Source organism: Meles meles, chromosome 11, assembly GCF_922984935.1.
Source record: "Meles meles chromosome 11, mMelMel3.1 paternal haplotype, whole genome shotgun sequence".
Classification (NCBI taxonomy): Eukaryota; Metazoa; Chordata; class Mammalia; order Carnivora; family Mustelidae; genus Meles; species Meles meles.
This window is the reverse complement of record NC_060076.1, coordinates 732523-753637: the sequence shown is the minus strand read 5'-3', so window position 1 is coordinate 753637 and position 21115 is coordinate 732523. Positions and strand designations below refer to the sequence as shown.

Genomic DNA, 21115 nt, shown 5'->3' with positions numbered 1-21115 from the left:
TGGGACTCGATCCCACAACTCGGTACGATCGCAACCTGAGCAAAACCCACGAGTTGGACACGTAACGAACAGAGATACCCAGGCACCCCCATCACTTTGGGGAGAGAACGACTGTTGACCTGAGGACGTCTTGGGCATCACGCATTGTTTCTCATGATGCTCAGGATTCTGTCTCTCCACACGGTCGCTGCTGCACGTCTCTCGGAGCTGATTCTACAAGGAAGTCACTAAGCTCTTGCGTTTGTACATCTGTATCTTCTTACACCAAATTCTGGAAACCTTCCGCGATTTCTCGAATATTCTCATGACCCTGCTCTCCACTGCGACCTCCGCTGGAGCACGTGTCATCCACTTGGATGGGACCCTGGAGGTCACTGGGCTCTGTCCACTGCATTTTGTGCTTTTGTTCCCATCCTCCCATTGTGTAGCTCTAGTCCTACCCCTGGGCCTTTGCACGATTCCGCCGGCACTGACCTGCACTCACGAATCTCCCGCCTGCAACTTCAGTCTGAGACCCTGTCCCCTTACATAACTTTTTATGCACACGCTCAGGATGTGCACACGTTTCTGGTTTCCCTTAGTTCCACATACGTGTTCTCGGTTCGTGCAGCACGTTTAAGAATGTTCTTAGCCTTCTTTAAATAGTTCTCAAGACAAGACTTCTTTAGGGATGGTTTCTAGCACGTAATTGTGCTCTATTCGGCTAGCCATGCCGTTTTCTCCTTACGATGTTGGTGGCACTGTCGCTGAAAAATGCTGGTGATGGTCCCAGCTGCTTCTTTATGTTTCCAGGGAGAACGGGAACGTCCGTGGCCTCTGCGGACAATGGACACCCACTCCCCTTTTTCTCTGACTAGCCTGACTGTCCCCCTATATCCATGTTCTGTTTCACGAGCCTCTGTAGCTAACAAACCGTAGAAAGGTTCAGGAAATACGAACCGGGGTAGCGCCTCATCATGGGTTACCCACTGTTTACTGTGGCTTTCCGCAGCTGCTGACGACCGCCGTCTGGCCCCGGTCTGACTACTGCAGCTTGTGCGATGACAGGTTGGCCGCACACGCAGGTCACATGCATTCGGAAGACGGCAGGACTCCCTGGGACAGAGACCAACATTGCCCTGGAAGGAGGCCCGAGGCGTCCCAAGGAACAACAGCATTTCTGCACGAACACGACTCGGGAAAGAGATCCACTGACCAACGTGGGAAACAAAATGCTTTTATGCTGGCGGGAAAGTCTGTTCCACCCGGTGGTCCTGGAGCAGGACGCGCACGCCCGCCTGCCCCTCCCGGCCCTCCAGGGTTAGGGGAGGATCCCTGAGTCCAACGTGTAAACACCACAGCCCGCCAGGTGCCCCGATCGGAGGAGGTCACAGATGCCCTCAGACGCTTGGGTCCAGGCACGTCGCAAGCTGAGACCGCCGGCTGAGTCACAGGCTGGGCTGTTCCTTCAGCTCTGGCCACTGCCACGATGTCGGGGGACCCAGTGCACCCCCGGGGAGATGACCAGACACCCGGGACCACACAGCCTGGGCACCGGCTGACAGGAAAAGAACTGAGTATCCGGAATGTAAACATGATTCAAAATTCACAGGAAGAAGGAACGCGGCTCCTCAGTGGACAGAACAGCCATGAATCACAGCAAGGACATATCACGGCTGAGACACTGGCCGAGAGGAAGTCACGCCCCGCCCGACGGGACCCAGATGGGCAAGGGGTGGGCCTCGGTGTTGAACACGTAGGCGTCCAGGCTGAGCAGGCTCGGGTCGTCCGAGAAGAGCAGGTACAGGTACTTAAGCGTCTCCCCCAGAAAGAAGCTCTCCATCTTGTCCCTGGGCTGGGGGTTGAGGGGGTCCTGGACGTTGCTGATGGAGGAGTAACCGCCCGAAGGGACCTGCACAGGGCCGAGACGGCGACGTCCGGGCTGCGGCCACAGCCGGCTCCCCACACGGGCTCGGGCCTTGGGACGGGACCAAGGGACACCCCAGCCCCAGAGCCCCAGGTGCCCCCGACTCCAGAGGCCGCGGCGAGGGGGCCGGCGGGGCGGCGGGCAGGCGGCTCACCCGTGTGTACGTGTTGAAGCTCTGCAGGATCTCCCAGCCCCAGTCCTGGTACTTGGGGTCCCCCGTGAGGCGGTGCAGGTAGAACAGACTCTCCACGGTCTCGGGCCGCAGCAGGTTGTGTCTGTCGGCCGGCTGGGGGTGGGGAGAGGGGCGGGGGAGACACGGGCCGAGCTCAGACGCGGCCCCGACGGCGCCCCCACACCCAGAGCCCGGCCCCGGCTCACCTTGACCTGCACGTCCTTGCGGTCGTTCTGGGGGTACAGGTTAAAGTGCACGATTTCGGGGCTCAGCCCGGTCTCCATCTGGCGGTTCATCTGGTAGCAGGTGTCCATGAGCGCCCGCGCCAGCTCCATGTGGTCGGCGGGCAGGCCGTGGTGGGCACCCAGAGCCAGCGTCCCCGGCAGGAAGCAGACCAGGTGGTCCTGAAACCAGCGGGTCCTCACCACGGCGGGCCCTGTGGCCGCGTGGGGGGGGCCGCGACCCCGGGGACGGCGCCTCCCGTGTCCCCAGGAATCAGCGAGGACTCCAGCACAGGCCCAGCACGTGACGCTCCACGTGAGCAGGGGAGAGGCGGGGCAGAGGCGGGGGGAAAGACCCTCCCTCCTGGGGGAGCAGACGCTGACCCAGGTCTCCCCCTCCCCCACCGACGGGCTGCCGCAGCGCTGGTGCACAAGACCAGGAGCTGGGCCCAGGGCCCAGGGGAGAGGGAGGGTCCCTGGGAAGCGGGGGGGAGCGGGGGGGGCGGCGCACGGGACCCGGGGGAGCAGCCAGGGACTCAGTGCAGACCTCGGGTCCCCCTCAGTTCCCCCTGCCGCCTCCATCCCACCCCAGGCCACGCGACCCAGGCGCACGCCCACGGCCAGAACTTCGGGACTCTCTGCGCGTCCTGGCTCACAAACCCGTGGCAGCTCAGGACCCCACCCGCGGGGGGGGGGGGGGGGGGCGGGTGGCTGAAGCCCCGCCTGCCCAGGCTGGCCCGTGTGGGCTCTCACCATCTTGGCGCTGAACCGGCCGTGGGCGAGCTCCCCGACGAAGGTGAGCTTCCCGGGCTCAGACCTGCGCAGCAGGTGCCTTCGGATTCCCTCGATGGCTTCCAGGTAGTCTTCCAGCAACCTGGGCAGGGCGCCAGGCCCCGTCAGCTCGGGACCAGCCGGGCGCACGGCCCCCTCGCCCCGGCACCCAGGAGCGGCCGCACGGCCGTGAACCACCGAGCACACGCTAGCGGCCCAGAGCCCCGGCCCCGTCTGAGGCGGCGCCAGGCTGGCCCGGAGCTGGGGACGTTCCTCTCAGGCGCCCCGAGGGACGGCCCGAGACCGGCCTCTGCACAGCCCCAGGACCCCGACGTCCCCACCGACTCCCGCTGTGACGCCCCGTCTCTGCAAGGCGTCGGCCCCAGGCTCCATCGCCGAGGGTTTCCAGGTCCCTCCCGGGGGGGCGGTTCTGCCTTCCACGCTGCAGGGTGCAGCCCAGGCGGCCCGGCCGCCCTCTGCTGGGGGGCGCCTGCGCACGGTGGCCTCCGCAACCGCGAGGGGGACCGCGCAGCCGGTGAGCTGGGGGCCCCTCGGACAGGCCCCGACCCCGGGCCCCGCCTGGCGCCGGGGAGCACGGGCCTCGGCGACCAGCCAGGTCCCCTCCTCCTGGACACGAAGGCTGTGCCTGGAGGAAACGCTCCTCGCGGAGGGGGCCGAGTGCGGGCCGGCACGGCGGCTGCCCGACCGGGAACCCGGGACGAGGGGAGCCGCGGGGAGCCCGCCCCCGCCACGCAGCAGAACCGGCCTCACTGGGTCTCCTTCTTTCCGCCCTGGACCCACTGCTTGAGCAGATACTCGTAGTAGCTGTCGGCCCGGGCGCCCAAGGTGAACACGCCCACGTGGGTGAAGAGGCCGCTGTGCGTGTTGATGAACATGGGCACCAGCCCGTCCTTCTTCCCCGACAGCGCGTGCACACGCCGCGTCACCTCCTCCGCGGCCTCCTGCGGCAGACCACGGGAGGGCGGGCGTGAGCGAGGGGGGCGGGCGGGCCGCACAGAGGGGCTGCGTCGGCTCCCCCCACGGGACGGACGCGCTCCCCGCCAAGGAGGGAGCAGGCCGCCGTCCCGGCCCACGGCACCCCTCGCCCAGCTGCCCCCGACAGCGGCTTCCGAGACGAGCTCAGGCCCCACGGCGACCCGGTCCGTGCCCGCACGCATGGCCGCCCCGAGGGCCCCACTCATCTTGCAGACGGCGGGGGTGGAGGAGGGCCGTGTCCCATGGCCGCGGGCCTGGCCCCCATTGACCCCCTGCCCAGGCGTGCCCAGCTGCTCCCGCTGGCTGGAGGGAAGGCAGGCACGTCGGCTTCCGCGCCCGGCCTCGCGGCTCTCCGGCCCCGGGAAGCTCCTGTGCACCCCCTTCGAGAGCCGACCCACCCGGGCTGCTGTGAGCTCCCTGCCGGGCCCCCGCGGCCCCCCACACCTCCGCTCCCCGGCTTCGTGTGCGTTCGTTCACCGTGCCCAGGAGCCCACGCGGGGAGCCGTTTCCTGGGCTCCGCCAGACGTACGCGCCCACACCCACCCACAGAGTCCTCTCGGGTCGCCGGCCACCACGGAGACCCGGCATCGGGCAGGCGCCCGGCTGACGCCCCAGGAGCTGGAGGACACGTGCGGAGCGGCTGGACCAGGCGCCGACAACGGGACGGCCGCCATGCCGTGGACAGGCAGGGAGGGCCCCGCACGCCCGTCTCCCCAGGACACACACGGGGCCAGCGAGCATTCGGAGAATGCCGCGCCCAGAGGTCAGGTCCGCGGCCACCCGAAGCAGGCCCACCGACAACGCGCCAGCGGCCACGCAAGAGCCGGGGCCCGAGCGTGGCGGGAACCTGCTCCTGGGGGCGCGCCTCTCGCGACACCCACGTCGGAGACAACCCGACGGGCAGGGCCGGCCGACACCTAGACGGCTAATGCCCCGTCCACACGGCGGGGTACCGCTGGGGGCGGGAAGGGACACGTGGGACGCGTGCCACGACACAGACGTAAGCCGTGGGCGCCTTCCACGTGGATGCGGACGGCCCCCGTGGCGACCAAGCCCGACGCGGGCAGCCCGGGCCGCAGAACTTCACCGTGCGGGACGACCAGAACCGAGAGCCCCCACCGCCACACACGCACGGGGCACAGCGCTCGCGGCTGCGGCCCGCTTCCGACGGGGGGATGTCGAGCAGGCGTCAGAGCTCGCCCACGGCGGCACGGTGGGGGAGGGGGAACGCAGGGCCACGGACACGTGAAGAGTCGCCATTACACTCCGATCACGCCTCCGTTGCTCTGAACGAGGGGAGAACCGCCAGCACGCTGTGCCGAGTCCGGAACCCCCCCCCCCCCCCGCGAGGACAGCAGCTCCGCCAGGCGGGGCTGGGGACTCGCTGACGACAAGGGCCCATGACGGGGGCGCGGGTCAGGAAGGCCCCAGCGCAGCTCCCTTCCTCCTGCCTTGTGCCGACCTGACCGGACGCCCCTCCCCGCGGGCGCTGCTGCCCCCGACCCCGCGGCACGTGGGAGGCGGGCGGCTGGGACCCTGAGGACACGGGCCTACTGCAGGGCAGGGCCGGGGCGAGGACTCAGGTCCCAGGTGCCGACCCGACGCCCCGGCCTCTGTCGTCCCTGGCAAAGCGGGATCTGCTAACGAACCGCGGGGAACGGGAGAGGAAACGAGACGGGGCATCTCGGGGCGTCTCGGGGCATCTCGGGGCGGCCCGGCCTCTCCGTACCTGAAACTTCTTATTGCCCGTGAGGCGCGAGAGCTCCCGGAACTCCAGCTGGATGCTCGTGACCTCGGCCACCGTGCTGTCCGAGGTCCAGCGGGGCGGGTGGGCGGCCCCGGTGCCGATGTTCACGTCGGAGTACGGGATCTTGGAGGGCGTCTGGAACGCAGGCATGAGCCGATTCCCAAAATCCTCCTGACACACAGCACAGCGAGCAGTCAAGCTTCCCTGCCGCACGGCGGCCGTCGCCTCCGTCCCGCCGTGCTGACCCATCCCCCGTTTCTGTCCAGTCACGCGGACGGACAGGGGACTTTACCGGCCCCGCGGGGCCTCCACGTTCCATGGCCACCACACCAAGCTGGCCCGCCCCGGGGAGCTCGGAGAGAAGGTCCCTGCAAGCGGCGGGGCGACACGCAGGGCTCACGCGCGTGTGCGCCAACGAGGCTCCAGCACACGAGCTGGAGCACCGGGGACGGACCCCCGCCCCGCGCCCCCGCACCCCTCCCCACCCCTCCCCGGACCCCGGGAGCCGAGCGACAGCCGCTCGCACGCCCACGCTGGCTCGGGCCTCTCCTCCCCGCGGGCGCCGGGACGCTCACGGCCTTCTTCAGGAAGAGGTCGTCCCCGGACAGGTGGTAGGCGCTCAGAAGCCCGCCCAGGATGCGGATCGTGCTCTCAAACAGGTTGACGTCCACGTCCTTCTGGAACCGCAGCTTCTTAGACACCCACTTCCTGGCCTCTTCAAACTCTGTGACACGGAACAGTGTGGGGAAGGGAGGGGAGCGGATAGGGAGTCTCAGCGTGCCCCCGTGACCTCTCGCGCGGGGGCCCCGTGCATTCCCGCGTCTCTCTCTCTCCCGCAGGCTCGCCGCGTCTGGTGCCAGGGCGATGGGAGGAGCCCCCGCGACTTCAGGCACGCAGAGAAAGGGAGCCCGCTGGCGCGCGCGAGCACAGGCCGTCGCCGGGGGACGATCCCGGCACAAAGGGCCAGGCTGAGTGATTCGGGGCGTGTCTCGGGCCTCCTCAGGCGACTTAAAACATGCCTCTGAAGTCCCGGCTCAGAAACAACCGACGACGCGTGACCCCGTGCCACCCGATCAGCGTGGCGTAAGGGGGACGTGACAGAGAGACGTGGCATCACCTGTCGCCTCCCGCCACAGGGCCCCCTCCGGCTGCGACAGGGGAACCGGCCGGAACGGGCCCTGGACAAAGGACGTCAGGCGGGAAAGCCGCCACCCAGGCCCAGAGCGTCGGACCCTGCCCCCACGAGAAGGGAGCCCGCGCCAGACGGGAACAGTGGCCTCATCCCCCGCCCCCGCCCACAGCTGCTCCCTCGAGAGTCGCCCCAGGAGAACTTGGCCGCGTGCGAGGGAAGGAGCGGATACCTTTTTTCAGACCCAAAATCCACATGGTGTCCAGGGCGTCGATCAGCGTCAGGCCCAGGCCAAACCACTCGCTGAAGGACCTGGACACGGGTTTCAGCTCGTCGTGGCCCCAGGCAAACTTGCGGTATCCGGCCCACGCGTGGCGGAAGGCGTCGATCACGGCCCTCTGGCGCTCGTTCGGGGAGGCTGGAGGGGAGAGCGCAGGTCGCCGGGACCGGGACCGGTCAGGGTTCAGACGGAGCCCCTCTGTAGCCCCACACGGAACGGGGTTGGGGAGCAGCAGGGGACAGCGCCCAAGGTCGGGTCCTCGCGGCTGGACGCGGCTGCCAAGGCGGCGAGGCCTCCGGGGCCAGCACGGGACAGCGTGGTCTCCCGTCGGTCTCCACCGGGGGCCCGGCGGGCACGACGCTCTGGGGCCCGGGGACCACACGGCCAGCGCCTGATGGCTGCGCCGTGCCCTTCGGCCTCGGGAGCGTCGGGCGTGCCGGCGGCTGCGGACCTGGACAGGAGCGCCCCATCTCCCGGGTGCCCCGTCGCACCTCGTCCGCCCCGGGCGTTTTCAAGGAGGAACTAACGCGGACCAGGTGCACCCACGGCTGCCCTGGAGCCCTTCGGGGGTGCCCTCGCGACTCATGTGGGGGACGAGGTTTCTGCTCTCCAAGCCGGGGAGGACGGGGCACCGGTGACGGAGGCGCCGCATGGACACAACCGTGTGTGTCGATGGCGGCACGTGGGCGCCCGGTGCGGTCTGAGGCCCGTCCGTGTTAACACCCGCGGCGCTGCCGTCTGTCCTCTAAGCCACACGATTGCCCGGTGTCCCCCACGCGTCCCCCTCCTTCAGAGGCAACAGCAATCGGGACCAGAGGGTCACAGCCTGGGCCCCAGACTCGCTGACCTGGCGCGAGCCCCCACTCCACGAGGCCCGTGGCCCTGGCCGCGACTGGCCGCACCGCAGCTCTCCGATCCGTGGAACGGGGATACGACCCACAGGCGACCCCAGAGGGCGCCGTGAGAACCGAAGCAGACAGGCTGCACGGGGCTCCCGACACACCTGCGCCCAGAAGGCCCTCCACCCCGGCGCCACCGCGTCGGACCGCCCAGACCTGCTGGGACCCGTCGGGCCTGGGGGGAGACGCAGAGGGGTGGCTGCGTCTCCACGTTCCCCAGGCGACGCCCCCCCAGCCCCCCGTGGCGCAGACGCAGGCTGGGAAGCGAGTCTCTCACCCACGCGGGCGGCCGGGGGCTGCAGGGATGGGCCGCCAAGGAGCCCCGTGTCACCGCCGGGCTCTCGAGAGCTCTGCGGCCTGCCCGGGCATCACAGGGGACCAGCACTCGGAAGGACGGCAGGTGCTCGCCCTCTGGGCGTCCACCGGCCCTTCTCGTCAGAACGTCCAGGTGAGGCACAACAGGGTGCAGGTGCGGTCTTACCTGCCTGGTTCTGAATCCTGGGGGCCTGGGAGGAAGGTCTGGGGGGCGCCTCCGCCTTCCTCGAAGGAAGTTCGGTGCCCGGCGCCGGCGGCTCAATCACCGCTCCCCTCCAGCTGCAGGGAGAGGAGGAAGAGCGGTCGGCCAGCCCGAGGGGGAGACAGAAACGCCCCCAGGTCCCGGCCACCCGGCGGGGCTCCCTGCTGCCCGCCACTCCGGGCAGGCCGAGCAGGAGCAGCCTGGGGCTGGGGCTGGGGCTGGGTCCGCCCCCCACTCCCCCCGCCCCCCCCCTACCCGGAACCGGGTCCGGCTCTGGACCCGCCTGCTCTGAGAGCAACACGTACCTCAGACATTGCGCTCACCCTCCTCCTCTTTGGTTTTCAGAAAACGCCAGACACACGGGCCTCAGCGTTTCTGCACGTCCAGCCCCGTCTGACGCCCCTCGTACCTGACCACCGTTCTCCGCGTGTTTTCTTCCCGGCGAGCGTCACCCACTGCCTCGTCCCTCCACTTGGTATCGTCCTGCCTCCTGCCCTCAGAGCCTTTACCGGGGGCTCGAATCTGCAGATTGGGAGGTCCCCGTCGGAAGTGCCTTTGAGGCTTCTAGATAAAAACAAGAGTCACCCGTGAAAACAGCTCAACTGCCTGGGAGCTGCCCTTCCTTTCCCCCCGGGACGCTCCCCGATCAGGCCCAACCCCATGCAGTGTGTGAACCGGCCGGCAGCACACGGCCCCAGAGGAAACCCCTTTTGCCTCTCGTCACAACACGCAGATTTGGCCGGGAGATCCCGACTCGCCACCCCCCGGCCCTGGCCGACAGGGCTGGAGATGTGCCACCGGGCTGGGCTGGCGCAGCCCTGGATGGCGGGTTGGACTCCTGGTCCGGGATGCTCCCGGGCGGTCACAGACCCTAAAGGTAGCGAGAGAGGGTCAGGACCACGCCCCCGCGGATGGAGCCGCAGAGAGAATGCGGCCGTGGGCCCGTGCCCCAGGACTCCCGTGCTTCACCCTCGGGATGCTGTGGCGAGGGCAGGGCGCCGGGTCCAGGGACGGAGCACCGGGGCTGGGAGCAGCCAGTGCTCGACGGAGGGCGGGACGAGGCGCCTCCCCCAGAGGACGGGAGGAAGGCCCCCCGGGAATCGGGAAAAACCTCTGCTTCTCAGTGTCCATGGGATCTGTGACGACGTTCACGAGTGACGTGGCCAGGAGAAGGGGGTCTGGCCAAAACAGAGCACCGAGGCTGACCCAGGTCTGGGGGACCAGTGCTGGAGGCCGAGCAAGAGACCAAGTCCAAGCGGCCTCCACCAGGGGCTCCCAGCCCCCAGGCCTGGACCAGGGGAGGTATGCATATGAACCCCTTACCGTCCAGGCCCCTGCTGGACACCAGACACTGGATCACGGACCTCCCGAAACACCTCTGGAAACGTGTCCCTCCGTGGGGAAACACGCCAGGCTGGCTCTGCCTTCCCAACCGTTAGGGCAGAGACCGTGTGCGGGGGAGGGACCAGCAGAAGTAAAGGAAACGCCCGCCTGTCCTCCCTACGAGGCAGAACACCCGCTGTTTCACCCACAGCTCCCGAATGAGACAGTTTGGAGCGTGGCCTCCTGCGGCTCCCCAGGGCAGCCCCGTAGGGCCCGGCCTGGACTGATCCCGGCCCCCTGCCCCGTCCAGACCCGCTGAAGCTTCAAGTCCCCGAGCAATCCCAGATCCCCGGGCCTTGGGCACTTTCATCCCACCCAAGCCCAGCTCTCCTGACCCTACCCGAAACCCGCAGACTCTCCCAGCGGCTTCGCCGACCGCGGGACCCGCGCCAGCCTTACCCCTCCCGGTGGTGACTGCTCTCTCCTCCCAGGAGGGTCTCCCGCCCACCCCTGCCAGCCCGCAGCGCCTCGAGGCAAGGGACGGGTCTGTTCTGCTCACCAGCAGACCCGGGACCTGCCGCCAGCAGGCGTTCCAGGAGAACGAAGCAGAGAGTATTCCTCTTTCCCGCCCCAAGGGTCATCCCACCGGCCCAGCACAAGGAGCGTAAGGCTCGGACGTCACACAGATGGGGACAGAGACACGCCTTCCCCGTCTACCCGAAATGCTGCGGGACAGGGCCCGGGGACGACCCCACGTGCAGGTCACCCGAAGTACCTGTGGTGAGAGGCCCGGGAGGTCCTCTGCTTTCCCAGGAGCTGGCAGGACCGGCGGGTCCGCCGGTCTCATCTTCCGCTCTTGCGCCGACCGCCCGTTCCCGGCTAAACAAGACAGAGGCGGTTTTATCCCCAGCAGCCCACGCGGCCTGGAGGAGACCCCGAGTGCGTCGCGCAGCCCGAGGAGACAGGCGAGACGCCTCATGGAAGGAGCCCCGGGGAAAGCCCCGGAAACGAATCCAGCGACGCCAGAGGAAATCAAGCCTTTCTGAGAGCCCTCGGCAGCTCCGATCCTTCGCCCCAACCCACGCCCCACAACTCCGTGGCCTTCCGCTCTTCCCTTCCAGGAACCACAAAGGGTAGCGAGCGGGCCACTGGCTGGAGCACCCCCGCAGCGGCTCCGCAGCCCTCCCGCGGCAGGCCAGGGCCCCGACAGAGAGTCACCAGGCTTCCCCACACGCTCCCCAGGACTCCGCCCCGGGGGCCGTTCCGGACCCTGGGTAAGACCTGTGCGCGAGTTCCCCGGACGCGTCTGCACCGGGCCTGCGACCTCCGGACCTCGATTTCTCTGCGACGCACAGGGCGTGGAGGTGCTGGGACTCAGCCAGGCGCCGAGGAAGCAGTCCCACAACGGGAACCGCACAGCCACCTGCCAGCCCCGCAGCCGCCAGCGCTCTGCCCCTCGACCTCCCGCTTCCGCCCGGCCAGCCCTGGGGGACACACGCAGACCCCGGCCAGGCGCACGTGGAGCCGGTACCTCGCCACTGGTCAGCCACGCTGGCGTAGGACAGGAGCCCGCAGAGCGTCAGGAGCGCGAGCAAGAAGACGAGCGCGTTGCGCTGCAATCTCGACAGCTGCTTCCACTTCTGAGCGAGGGAAGGGCACTGAGGCTCCCAACCGAGAGCGACCCGACCGCGGACCTCCCCACCCGCCGCCAGCCCCGCGCGGCCAGGCGCTCCCCAGGCCCGGGGTCTGCCCCGCGGGAGGTGCCCTCCCGGCCGGGACGGACGAGCCGCCGCGCGGGCAGAGCACAGACGTCCGCAGCGGGCGCGCGGCGGCTCCGACTACGGCTCCGGCTCCGGCCGCCGGCGGGACCTCGCCTCTGCCCAGACGTCGGGGGGTCGGACGCGCTGCAGCCCGAGGCCGCCGGGGACACTCCGGCGCGGACCCGGGCGGGGCTCCCGCCTCGCCGCCCCGACCGACGGCTCCCGGCGCGGGGCACGGCGCGCCGCCCCCACGCCGCAGAGCCCGGGCCCCCAGACAGACGGCCGCAGGCCGGCCCCGCGCGCCCCGGCCCGGCTCCCCGCGGCCCCGCGCCCCGGCGCCTCACCCTCCAGCACGAGCGCCGCCGCCAGCTTTTGCTGCCGTCGTAGGTCCGGCCGGCGCTCAGCGTCACCGAGACGAAATCCCGATGCGGCGCCGGCGGCGGCGGCGGCGGCGGGTACATGACCGCGGCGGGGGCGGCCCCGCCCACGGGCGGCGTCAGGAGGCCGGGCTCGGAGAGGGGCCCGGGGCTTCGCGGGTCCGACACCCGCGGGCAGCCATCGCGGCGCCGTCAACACCCCGCCCATCGCGAGCGCGGCCGGTGCGCCTGCGCCGCGCCCCCCCCCTCGCCCCACTGCGCCTGCGTCCACCCCGCGGGGCCCCGGCGCGCGCCTGTGTTTACGTCCTACTGCGCCGGCGCACGACCGCCCGTGCGCCGTGACCTCACGCCCTCCACGTTAGCCGGCCCGCGCCTGCGCCCAGCTCGCCGCCCGGCGCCCCCTGCTGCGGGGCTCGACTCCCGGTCGCGGCCGGACTGCCCCGCCCAGAGCTAGGTGAGCCGCGGCGGAGGCTCTCGGGTCCGTCCTCGGGGCGCGCTGGCCACCCGCGCAGCCCGCTGTGCGCACGCGCGTCTCCGAGGAGGGTCTGCGGGGCTCCGGGTCCTGCGCGGGGCGGGTGGAAGGCGGCCCCGCAGTCCGGCTGCGGCCCTTCCGCGTGGGCCTCCCGCGCGGCCCCGTGGCTGAGCCTGCCCCAGGGCGGCGCTCGTGCCGTCGGTCCCCCTGCCTCCTAGAGGCCGCCGCCGCGGCTCTGTCCCCGCACCCAGCTCGGGGGCCGGCGGTGCCCGAGCGCATCCCTGCCCGCACGGGCGGTCGGCGGGGGCCCTGCCCTGCGCGCTGGGCCGGGGGGCGGGCGCGGGGGGGGGCAGGTTCTGGGCCCACCCCCAGGTGGCGGACCCGCGGGCTTGGCCCAGGCCGCCCGGAGACCGTGGGGAAGAGCTGGGCGGGGGCACGAGGGGATCCCTGGGCCGCCCCGAGCAGGTGCAGCCGCAGCTCGGCGTGCGGCCTCTCGCTCCCCGGCCGGCACGGAGCCGGGGCCCCCGGCTTGCCGTTCCGACACGCGCCGCTCAGAAACCGCGCTCGCCGGGCCGGGGACGCATCAGCGCGTCCTGAGTTTATTGGAAAGGCGCCCTCCTCCCCGGCCCCACCCCGGGGGACACGCGGGAGTCCGGCAGTCCTCCGTGGGGAGGTCAGTGGTGTGACGGGTGGTCTGGGATTCGAGGCTGGAAAGGTAGCCCGAGGGACAGCGTGGCGGGGAGGGTGCGCAGTGGGCCGGGGGACGCAGCCCCGTGAGAAAGCACTGCGGGGCCCTCCTCGCATTCCCGGTCCGGTGGCGCCCCACGATCCTGTGAGCTGCGAGCCCCGCTGCCCCAGGGCGGCTGCTCCTGCCCCGCCGCGCGGTGTTGGAAACGGGACGTAGAGGCGTGAGGAATCTAAAATAAACCGCGTCCTTCAAAGCGAGCTGTTTCGCAGTAGTGTTTCCGGCTGGCGTAGGAAAGGGGCGGCAGCGTCCTTAGCTGCGGAGGGGAGGAGCGGCAGCTGTGGGCGGGACCCCTGACCTGGCCCACCCGCCTCTGGCCGGGCCCCTGCTGGCCTGTGGAGAAGGGTCCCGAGTCACACGCTTCAGTTCTGAGGTTTGCAAAGGGCTGGCAGAGCCCGGGTGGAAGCAAAGTCCTCCTCTGGGCTTGGGGCGTGGCCCTGCCCTCGTGCCCAGGTGGGGTGCCTGGACAGGTCTAGGGGCCCACAAGCTGCTGGAGGAGGCCGCCACATCTGAACCCCGCCTGGGGCCTGGAGAAGTCCTCCCCCTGGGGAAAGTACAGCTTGGGCAGGGGTGCGGGCTGCCCTGGGGAGGAGGGGGAGCCGTGGGCCGGCTCCGGGTTTGGCGGCCGGGCCAGTGCATGCTGCCCTCCACGTCAGTCGGGAGGGTGGGGCCTCTGTGTTGCTCTCTGGAGGGGAAGGAAAGCAGGCCCGGGGCCTGGGAGCAGCAAGGCCAGGCAGTGGCTCAGGGCCAGGGCCTGTGGGTTTCCCCCGGCCTCGGTCAGGGTGCTGGGGTGCGGTGCGGGGCTGTGGGCGCGTTACTGGAGGCTGTGCCCTCCCTGCCGGGAACCCGGGAGGAGCGTGAGCGCCCAGGTTGTCGCAAGCTACTGGCAAGCTGGCCGGGGGATGGAGCTCCCTGGGTGGTTACAGCTCAGCTTGATGAACCGCCACGGGAGGCCGCGGGCCTTGGGCCCACTGGGTCGTGGGCGGAAGCTCCTAAAGCTCAGCAGCCCCAACCCACCGCAGACGGGGCCAGGGAGCTGAGGCGTCCAGGGGAAGCTGAGAGGACCCAGCTGTAGGTGAGCCGGCTGTGTGTGGGTCGGGGCTGGTGGGAAGGTGGGGGCTGGGCCGTGACAGGGTTCAGTTGCTGGAGGAGGAGGGAGGGGGCAGCTCCTTGGCCGCAGCGCCCTGGGAGGTGGCACGGAGGGGCACTGGGAGAGGCCCGCCCTGGGGAATCCTCTGTGTCTCTCTCAGGTCTGGGGTTCGCAGTCCTCGGAATGTCAGGGCGCAGGCCCCTGGCCTGTTCCTCATCCAAGCTGAGTGGGACTGGAAATCCCCGTTGGAGTTGCTCCCAGGCTAATACTGTTGTAGTGGTGTGACCCATAGAAAGTCATTGTCTCCATGTTGGTTATCACAGTGACCGTCCCCTTGTAGTGAGAGGTCCCCCGTCCTTCGCCTGGGTCTGTCCTGGAAGCCTGGATTCCCAGGCCACAGCCCAAGGGCAGGATCCCTGTCCAGACCTGTCCCAGCACCTGGCAGGCAGGGCCCAGGTGGAGACTGGAGGTCGCGTTGGCCAGGGACAAGTGTGGGGAGCAGGGCTGGGCGACTCCCCTTCTCTCTGCAGCCTGGAGCAGGGGTGGTTTTTGGTGCCTGGCCCCTCCCCCTGGCCCAGGTCTGGCTGTGGGGGGAGAGGCGTCCCTTCCCAGGCCCCTGTCTGACTGTGGGACCTGTGGAGGGAGCTCCCTGAAGGGGGTGGGGTGCGGGTCTAAGCTCCTAGTTGGGGCCTTCAGTCCCTTTTCTTCCCTCCTGCCCACAGTTTTAGCTTGGAACCTTTCATCCTTCCAGGTCTCAGAATTTAGAAATTTCCTGACCACTCCTGTCCTGAGTTCTGCAGAGCCACGTTCTTCTTTGCCTGGGGTTGCTCTCACTGGTGTCTCTGTGCAGGCTCTGGTGATGTTTCTCGGGGACATCAGCCCGCAGCCGCTGGCATGGCGGCTTTCCGTAGTTTGGTCTGTGTGACTCCCCCCGGGGCCCCAAACTCTAGATAGCCAGTCAGCTGGTCACGGGGACCCTGCCAGAGCTAGTAGCCCTCGCGTCCGGGGTTCACGTCTGGGTCTCTGAAGGTGCCCATCCATCCGGCGTGCCGGCTCCCCTGCGTCTCCTGTCGTGTTGTCGCTCTGCTGCGACAGCGGTGGCTTCTCCGCTTCCCTCTCCTGGCCAGTCCCAGCCTGGTCCTGCGGGTCCCTGTGAAGGTTCGAAGCCAGCATCTCGGGAGGAAGCTCCCAAAGGCAGAATCATCCCTCTCTGGTGATCCTGCGTCCCTTGTCGGACGCCCCGGGCACCCACTCCCACAGCCTGACCCCAGCTCCCCTCCCATCTGCTGGCATGATCTTAAGTCTCCTCGGTCGGGTGCAGAGCAGACCGGCTGGCTTCTGCACCCTAAGTGTGCGGCCCCTGGATTGCACCCAGGCTGCTGACCGTGGCTGCAGCTAACGGTCCTTGAGGTCTGGCTGTCTCGAGTCCTCAGGCTTGGGCTCTTTCCAGCAGCCCTGCAGGGGATGAGAACGTCTGTGTAAGTGACCAGAGGCCCCGCCTGGCAGTCAGTGGCCTGCTGCCCGCCCCCAGGGGCTCCTGACCTCCCTGTCGATCGTGAGTGTGCCCAGCATTAGCATCCCGTTGATCCATCCCCATGCAAAGGTTGACAGTTGCACAGATGCGTCTGGCTGGGGGCTGTCCGCTCCGCTGCCCCCAGCGCAGGGTCCTCCCTGCCACCGGGGTGGGCCCAACCCAGACCCCAGGCCCATCTGACGGCCCACGTTCCCAGACCCCTCCCAGCAGGGGTTCTTTGGGCGGAGGGCAAGTCCTTCCTGACCGCTCGGCTCCATGTGCGCCACAGCCCTTCAGCCTAGCCTTTCGGGACTGGGCAGCCTGGGGTAGCTGCCCCCACTGGCCCAGAGGTCCTGCAGCCTGTACGGCTGGGGGAGAGACGGCCGGGCCAACAGCAGACAGGCTGCCAGCAGCGCCTGGGAAAGCCTAGCCCAGTCCTTCTGACCCAAGAGGGTTCGACGGAGGCTGACTCGGGTAGAGGAAAGCAGCGGCTGGAGGAGAGAGACCCGCGTCAGCAAGGAGAGCAGGGCCCCTGAAACCAGGGTCAGTGGGGTTAAATGCCCGGAGAGATTCAAGGACTTGTCCCATCCACTAGAGAACAGATTGCTGTAGGAGAAAACCAACAGGCGAGGCTCCTGGAAGTGAGAAACATTGTTGCTGACAAAACCTGAGTAAGTAATCTGGAAGGACAAAGTGGTGGAAATCTGCCAGAATATGAGCAAAAAACAAAACAGGTGGCGGAAAGATACCAGAAAAGCAAACCAAGAGCCCCATGCCTGTGCTTGGCGGATCCTTGTGTGCTGGGAGACACCTGCAGATCTTCTTAGAATGCAGACTCTGGGGCGCCTGGGTGGCTCAGTGGGTTAAGCCGCTGCCTTCGGCTCAGGTCATGATCTCAGAGTCCTGGGATCAAGTCCCACATCGGGCTCTCTGCTCAGCGGGGAGCCTGCTTCCCTCTCTCTCTCTCTCTGTCTGCCTCTCTGTCTACTTGTGATTTCTCTCTGTCAAATAAATAAATAAAATCTTTAAAAAAAAAAAGAATGCAGACTCTGACTCTGGGGTTCTGACCTTCCCGCATCTCCCCAGGGGTGCTGCTGCTGCTGGCCCAACAGGCTGTACTTCAAAGCCAAAAACAAAATCTTTTAAAAAATAAAAGTTATTTATTTGACACACAGAGAGCGCACAAGCAGGGAGAGTGAGAGAGGGAGAAGCAGGCTTCTTGCCAAGCAAGGAGCCTGATGTGGTGCTCGATCCCAGGATTCTGGGATCATGACCAGAGTGGAAGGCAGATGCTTAACCACTGAGCCACCCAGGCTCCCCTGAAATGGACACATTCTTAAAAAGATACAAATTTCCAAAACTTTTATCTGATGCAAGAAGAAACAGAAAATATGAATATGTCTGTAAGGAAATTGGAATAGTGACTTGAAAACCTTTCTCTGTTTTCCATCCCCCCCACCCAGAAAGTCCAGCCTTTTACTGGTGAATTACACCAAAAATTTAAAGAACAATTAACACGAATTCTTCACAAACTTTTTCAGAAAATAGTAAACGAGGAAACACTCCCCAGTTCATTGTATGAGGCCAGCATTAACCTGATACCAAAATGAGACAAAGACATCGCAAGAAGCTACAGACTAATGTCTATAATACAATGCAAAAATTCACAAAACATTAGCAAACAATTCAGCAACCTACAAAAAGGCTGGTATGTTGTGACCAAGTAGGATTTATCCCAGGAGTGTGAGGTTGGTTTAACGTCCAAAAGTTACCGTCATACACCGTATTAGTAAAGTAAGGTACAAAAACTACCCGGTCATTTTAATAGATGCAGAAAAAGCATTTGAGGGGCGCCTGGGTGGCTCAGTGGGTTAAGCATCTGCCTTCAGCTCAGGTCATGGTCCCAGGGTCCTGGGATCAAGCCCCACCTCTGGCTCTCTGCTCAGCAGGAAGACTACTCCCTGCTCCCCTGCCTCTGCCTGCCTCTCTGCCTACTTGTGATCTCTCTCTCTGTTAAATAAATAAAAATCTTAAAAAAAAAAAGACACAAACATTTGACACAACCCAACACCCATTCATAAGGATTCCAACAATTAGGGATAGAGGAACACTTCCTCCAGCTTCCAAAACCCACAGCTCACATCACATTTAACGGTGAAAGACCAGATGCTTCCCTTGGAAAAGTGGGAACAAGGCAAGGAGGTTTTTTTTTTGTTTTGTTTTGTTTTGTTTTTTTAAGATTATTTATTTGACAGATCACAAGTAGGCAGAGAGACAGGCAGAGAGAGGAGGAAGCAGACTCCCCGCTGAGCAGAGAGCCCGATGTGGGGCTCGATCCCAGGACCCTGAGATCATGACTTGAGCCAAAGGCAGAGACTTAACCCACTGAGCCCCCCAGGCGCCCCTTCACCAAAACTTTTAAAACTCCTGCACTTTGGAGATGATGCTAAGAAATGAAAACACAAGAGGCTTGGAGAAAATACTTGCAAAACACGTATCTAATACAAGACTTATCCAGAATGTACAAAGCTCCTACAGCTCAGTACTAAGAAGAAAATTAACCCAGTTCAGACGGGCAACGGGCCTGAACGGACGCTTCCCCAGAGAAAACCTACGTGAGGCCAGCAAGCGTGTGAGAAGGCTCACCAGCACGAGTAACCTGGGAGACCGAATCAGAACCCCAGTGAGACACGTTTACGTGTATTAGAACACTTGCCCCGCATAGAAAGCAATCGAGGGCACACGGTTCCCACTAGTCTGTGCAGAACAGTCACGAGGAAAAACCATATTATGGACCAGAAGACAAGTCTCAGTGTGTGTGTTCTGGCCGCGCTGAAATTACAGCAAAAATCGATACCAGGAAAATATCCAAATGTTTGAAAATGAAATGATAGGCTCCCATATAAGCAGTAAATCAAAGAAGAAATTGCGAGGGAAATGAAAATGGAAAAATATGTCTAGCTGAATGAAAATAAAAACAGCCTATCAAAATTTGGAGACTCTCTAGCAATGCTGAGTGGAAACTCTATAAAAATATTAAAGTCTTGATTCCTACTTCAGAGGACCTATGGACCTGCCCCTTTCCATTCCCAGTCCGCAGTACCACCACAGATGAACCTCATGGCCCATCTGCCTCCTCATTTCATGGCTGTCGGCTGTCACCGGCCCACGGGTGATCCTGTACTGGCTGGTCGCTAGTTCTCCACATAGCAGCCAGGGGATCCTTTCTAAAAAACAAGGGCGCTGAGGGGCGCCTGCGTGGCTCAGTGCCTTCGGCTCAGGTCATGATCCCAGAGTCCTGGGATCTAACCCCTCGTCGGGCTCCCTGCTCAGCGGGGAGCCTGCTTCCCACCCCCCCCCCCCCCCGCCTACCTCTCTGCCTACTTGTGATCTGTCTGTCAAATAAATAAAATCTTTAAAAAAACAAAAAACAAACTGAATTGTGTTACTCTCCTGATCTAATCTCTCCAGTGGCGTCTCAGCTCAGTTAAAGTGAGGCTGAAGGCTTCCTCAGGCCCTACTCGGTCCCCCAGGATCTGGCCGATCACCTCTCTGGCTTCCCCCCGACTGTTGTTCCCCCACTCACTCTGCTCCCTGCCACATTTCCACCCCAGGACCTTTGCACTTGCCATCCCCATCCCAGGAACACTCCTCAGATATTTGCCTGGCCTCCATTCTCATTTCATTCAGATGTCTTCTCAGACATCTTTTAGGGGAGGAGTAACCTAGAAAAACAACTATTGACTAGTCATTTGTTGCTGCATGACGAATTATCCTAAAACTTGGCATCTGAAACTACAATAAACGTTCATTGTCCCTCACAGTTTCTGTGGTCAGGAATTCTCGAGCGGCTTGACAGGGTAGTTCAGGCTCAAGTTCTCCCGTGACATGACCGTCAGGAAGTTAACCAGGACCGTGGTCATGTGAACGCTCGGCTGAGGCCAGAGGGCCTTTGGAGTCTCCAAGTCGGGGCTGGCCATGGGCAGGGGGCTCCTGGCATGAGGTTACGCTGCATGCTGGCATCTCCCAGGACTGCTCACTGTCCTCCCAGCGTGGCAGTCGGCTGGCTTGCCCCGGAGCAGATGGCCCGAGACAGTGCCAGATGGAAGCTGCCCTTTCTAACCCTATCCTCGGACGTCGCACACCATCCCTTCTGCCACATTCCATTCAGTAGGAAAGTCGCCAAGTCCAGTCCATATTCAAGGGGAGAAGCATCGGGCCCCCTTGAAAGGATGCATATCCGCATGCTCACAAGCATGTGAAAACCAGCGCACGGCACCGTCACTCTCTACCTCCCACTCTCCTCCTCCTCCTGCATCTCATGGCCTAAGTACCTAAGTCCTCCACTGCGGTACCACAGCCCTTGGGGCAGTGCCCAGAACGTAGCAGCTGCTCAGCAAACATCTGCTGCGTGAACTAAATGCTCAGTCTTGTCCACAGTGGGGTCTGTGGGGGACTTTGTGATGTTGGGAAGGTGGCCTTTGGGGAAAGTGGGACTTGGCGAGTCAGAGAGGATGGGGACAGGGACAGGAGGGACCTTGTGGTGCTGGAGGCAGGCAGTAGAACCAGGTGGGTCAAGGTGGGCGAGGGGAAATCAGCATGAGAGCAAGCAAGCTAGAGTCACTGGTGTCTGAAGCAGGGTTCTGTGAAGGTCCTCAGGCCTCCCCGATCAGGGCACAGAGAGCCTGACTCCATCCGGTCCACGTCTGACAGCCAGCCCCGTTTCCCCAGTTCTGATGTGGAGGCAGGCCCGTCCTCTGGGCCCTGGGCTGGCCACGGCCAAGGGGCCTGCAGAGCTCCTGCACCCTAACCCCCTTGGCGTCAGCGTCCTCCTCTCGGACGGGTCGCCTCTTGGCAGATGTGTCCACAAGTGGCTCTTGACCCCAGTTCTCAGAGCGGTGCCCGCAGAGAGGATGGAGGAACGGGCTCTTGTCCCAGCGTCCGACCCAGCCGGCATCCCAGGGAAGAACCTCGAGTGGTCTGCTTGGGTTCTGTGACAGCCTCTCGGCCAGCCTGCCAATCGACTGAGGCTTAAGAGGGCTGGGCCTGTGACTGACAGCGCCTTCTGGAGCATGGCTGGGGGGTTGGCGGTGGGGTGCAGCTCCCTCCACAGGAGCACCTCCCCAGGGGGAGGCCTGGAGGACACCCGCGCCTCCCTCTCCACCCAGGCCAGTGGTGCCACCCCAGGCCCCTGAGT

At 65.3% G+C, this 21115-nt stretch overlaps 2 protein-coding genes across 2 annotated transcripts; one reads left to right on the top strand and one right to left on the bottom strand.

Annotated features, from left to right (window-relative positions):
* Nucleotides 1-1200: 1200 nt before the first annotated feature.
* LOC123952980 (endoplasmic reticulum mannosyl-oligosaccharide 1,2-alpha-mannosidase-like) lies at nt 1201-12201 on the bottom strand. The gene is made up of 13 exons (XM_046022786.1): nt 12066-12201; nt 11493-11601; nt 10737-10840; nt 9048-9202; nt 8603-8715; nt 7175-7360; nt 6389-6537; nt 5796-5984; nt 3842-4032; nt 3053-3173; nt 2285-2482; nt 2061-2192; nt 1201-1891 (listed from the first exon to the last, which is right to left on the bottom strand). The coding sequence occupies exons 1-13, from the start codon at nt 12180-12182 to the stop codon at nt 1679-1681; spliced, it is 1977 nt and encodes a 658-aa protein (XP_045878742.1). The 5' UTR covers nt 12183-12201; the 3' UTR covers nt 1201-1678.
* On the top strand, nt 4044-5780 carry LOC123952988 (translation initiation factor IF-2-like). The gene is made up of 2 exons (XM_046022802.1): nt 4044-4467; nt 4498-5780. The coding sequence occupies exons 1-2, from the start codon at nt 4247-4249 to the stop codon at nt 4985-4987; spliced, it is 711 nt and encodes a 236-aa protein (XP_045878758.1). The 5' UTR covers nt 4044-4246; the 3' UTR covers nt 4988-5780.
* Nucleotides 12202-21115: the final 8914 nt, after the last annotated feature.

Excerpts from the sequence above, each read along its gene's own strand:
- LOC123952980 (XM_046022786.1), bottom strand. The coding sequence starts at position 12,182 with ATGTACCCGCCGCCGCCGCCGCCGCCGGCGCCGCATCGGGATTTCGTC. Across the intron at positions 7,361-8,602 it reads CAGGATTCAGAACCAGGCAG|CCTCCCCGAACGAGCGCCAG; the intron begins GTAAGACCGCAC and ends TCTCCCCTCCAG. Across the intron at positions 6,538-7,174 it reads GATTTTGGGTCTGAAAAAAG|AGTTTGAAGAGGCCAGGAAG; the intron begins GTATCCGCTCCT and ends TCCGTGTCACAG.
- LOC123952988 (XM_046022802.1), top strand. The coding sequence starts at position 4,247 with ATGGCCGCCCCGAGGGCCCCACTCATCTTGCAGACGGCGGGGGTGGAG. Across the intron at positions 4,468-4,497 it reads TTCGAGAGCCGACCCACCCG|CGGCCCCCCACACCTCCGCT; the intron begins GGCTGCTGTGAG and ends GCCGGGCCCCCG.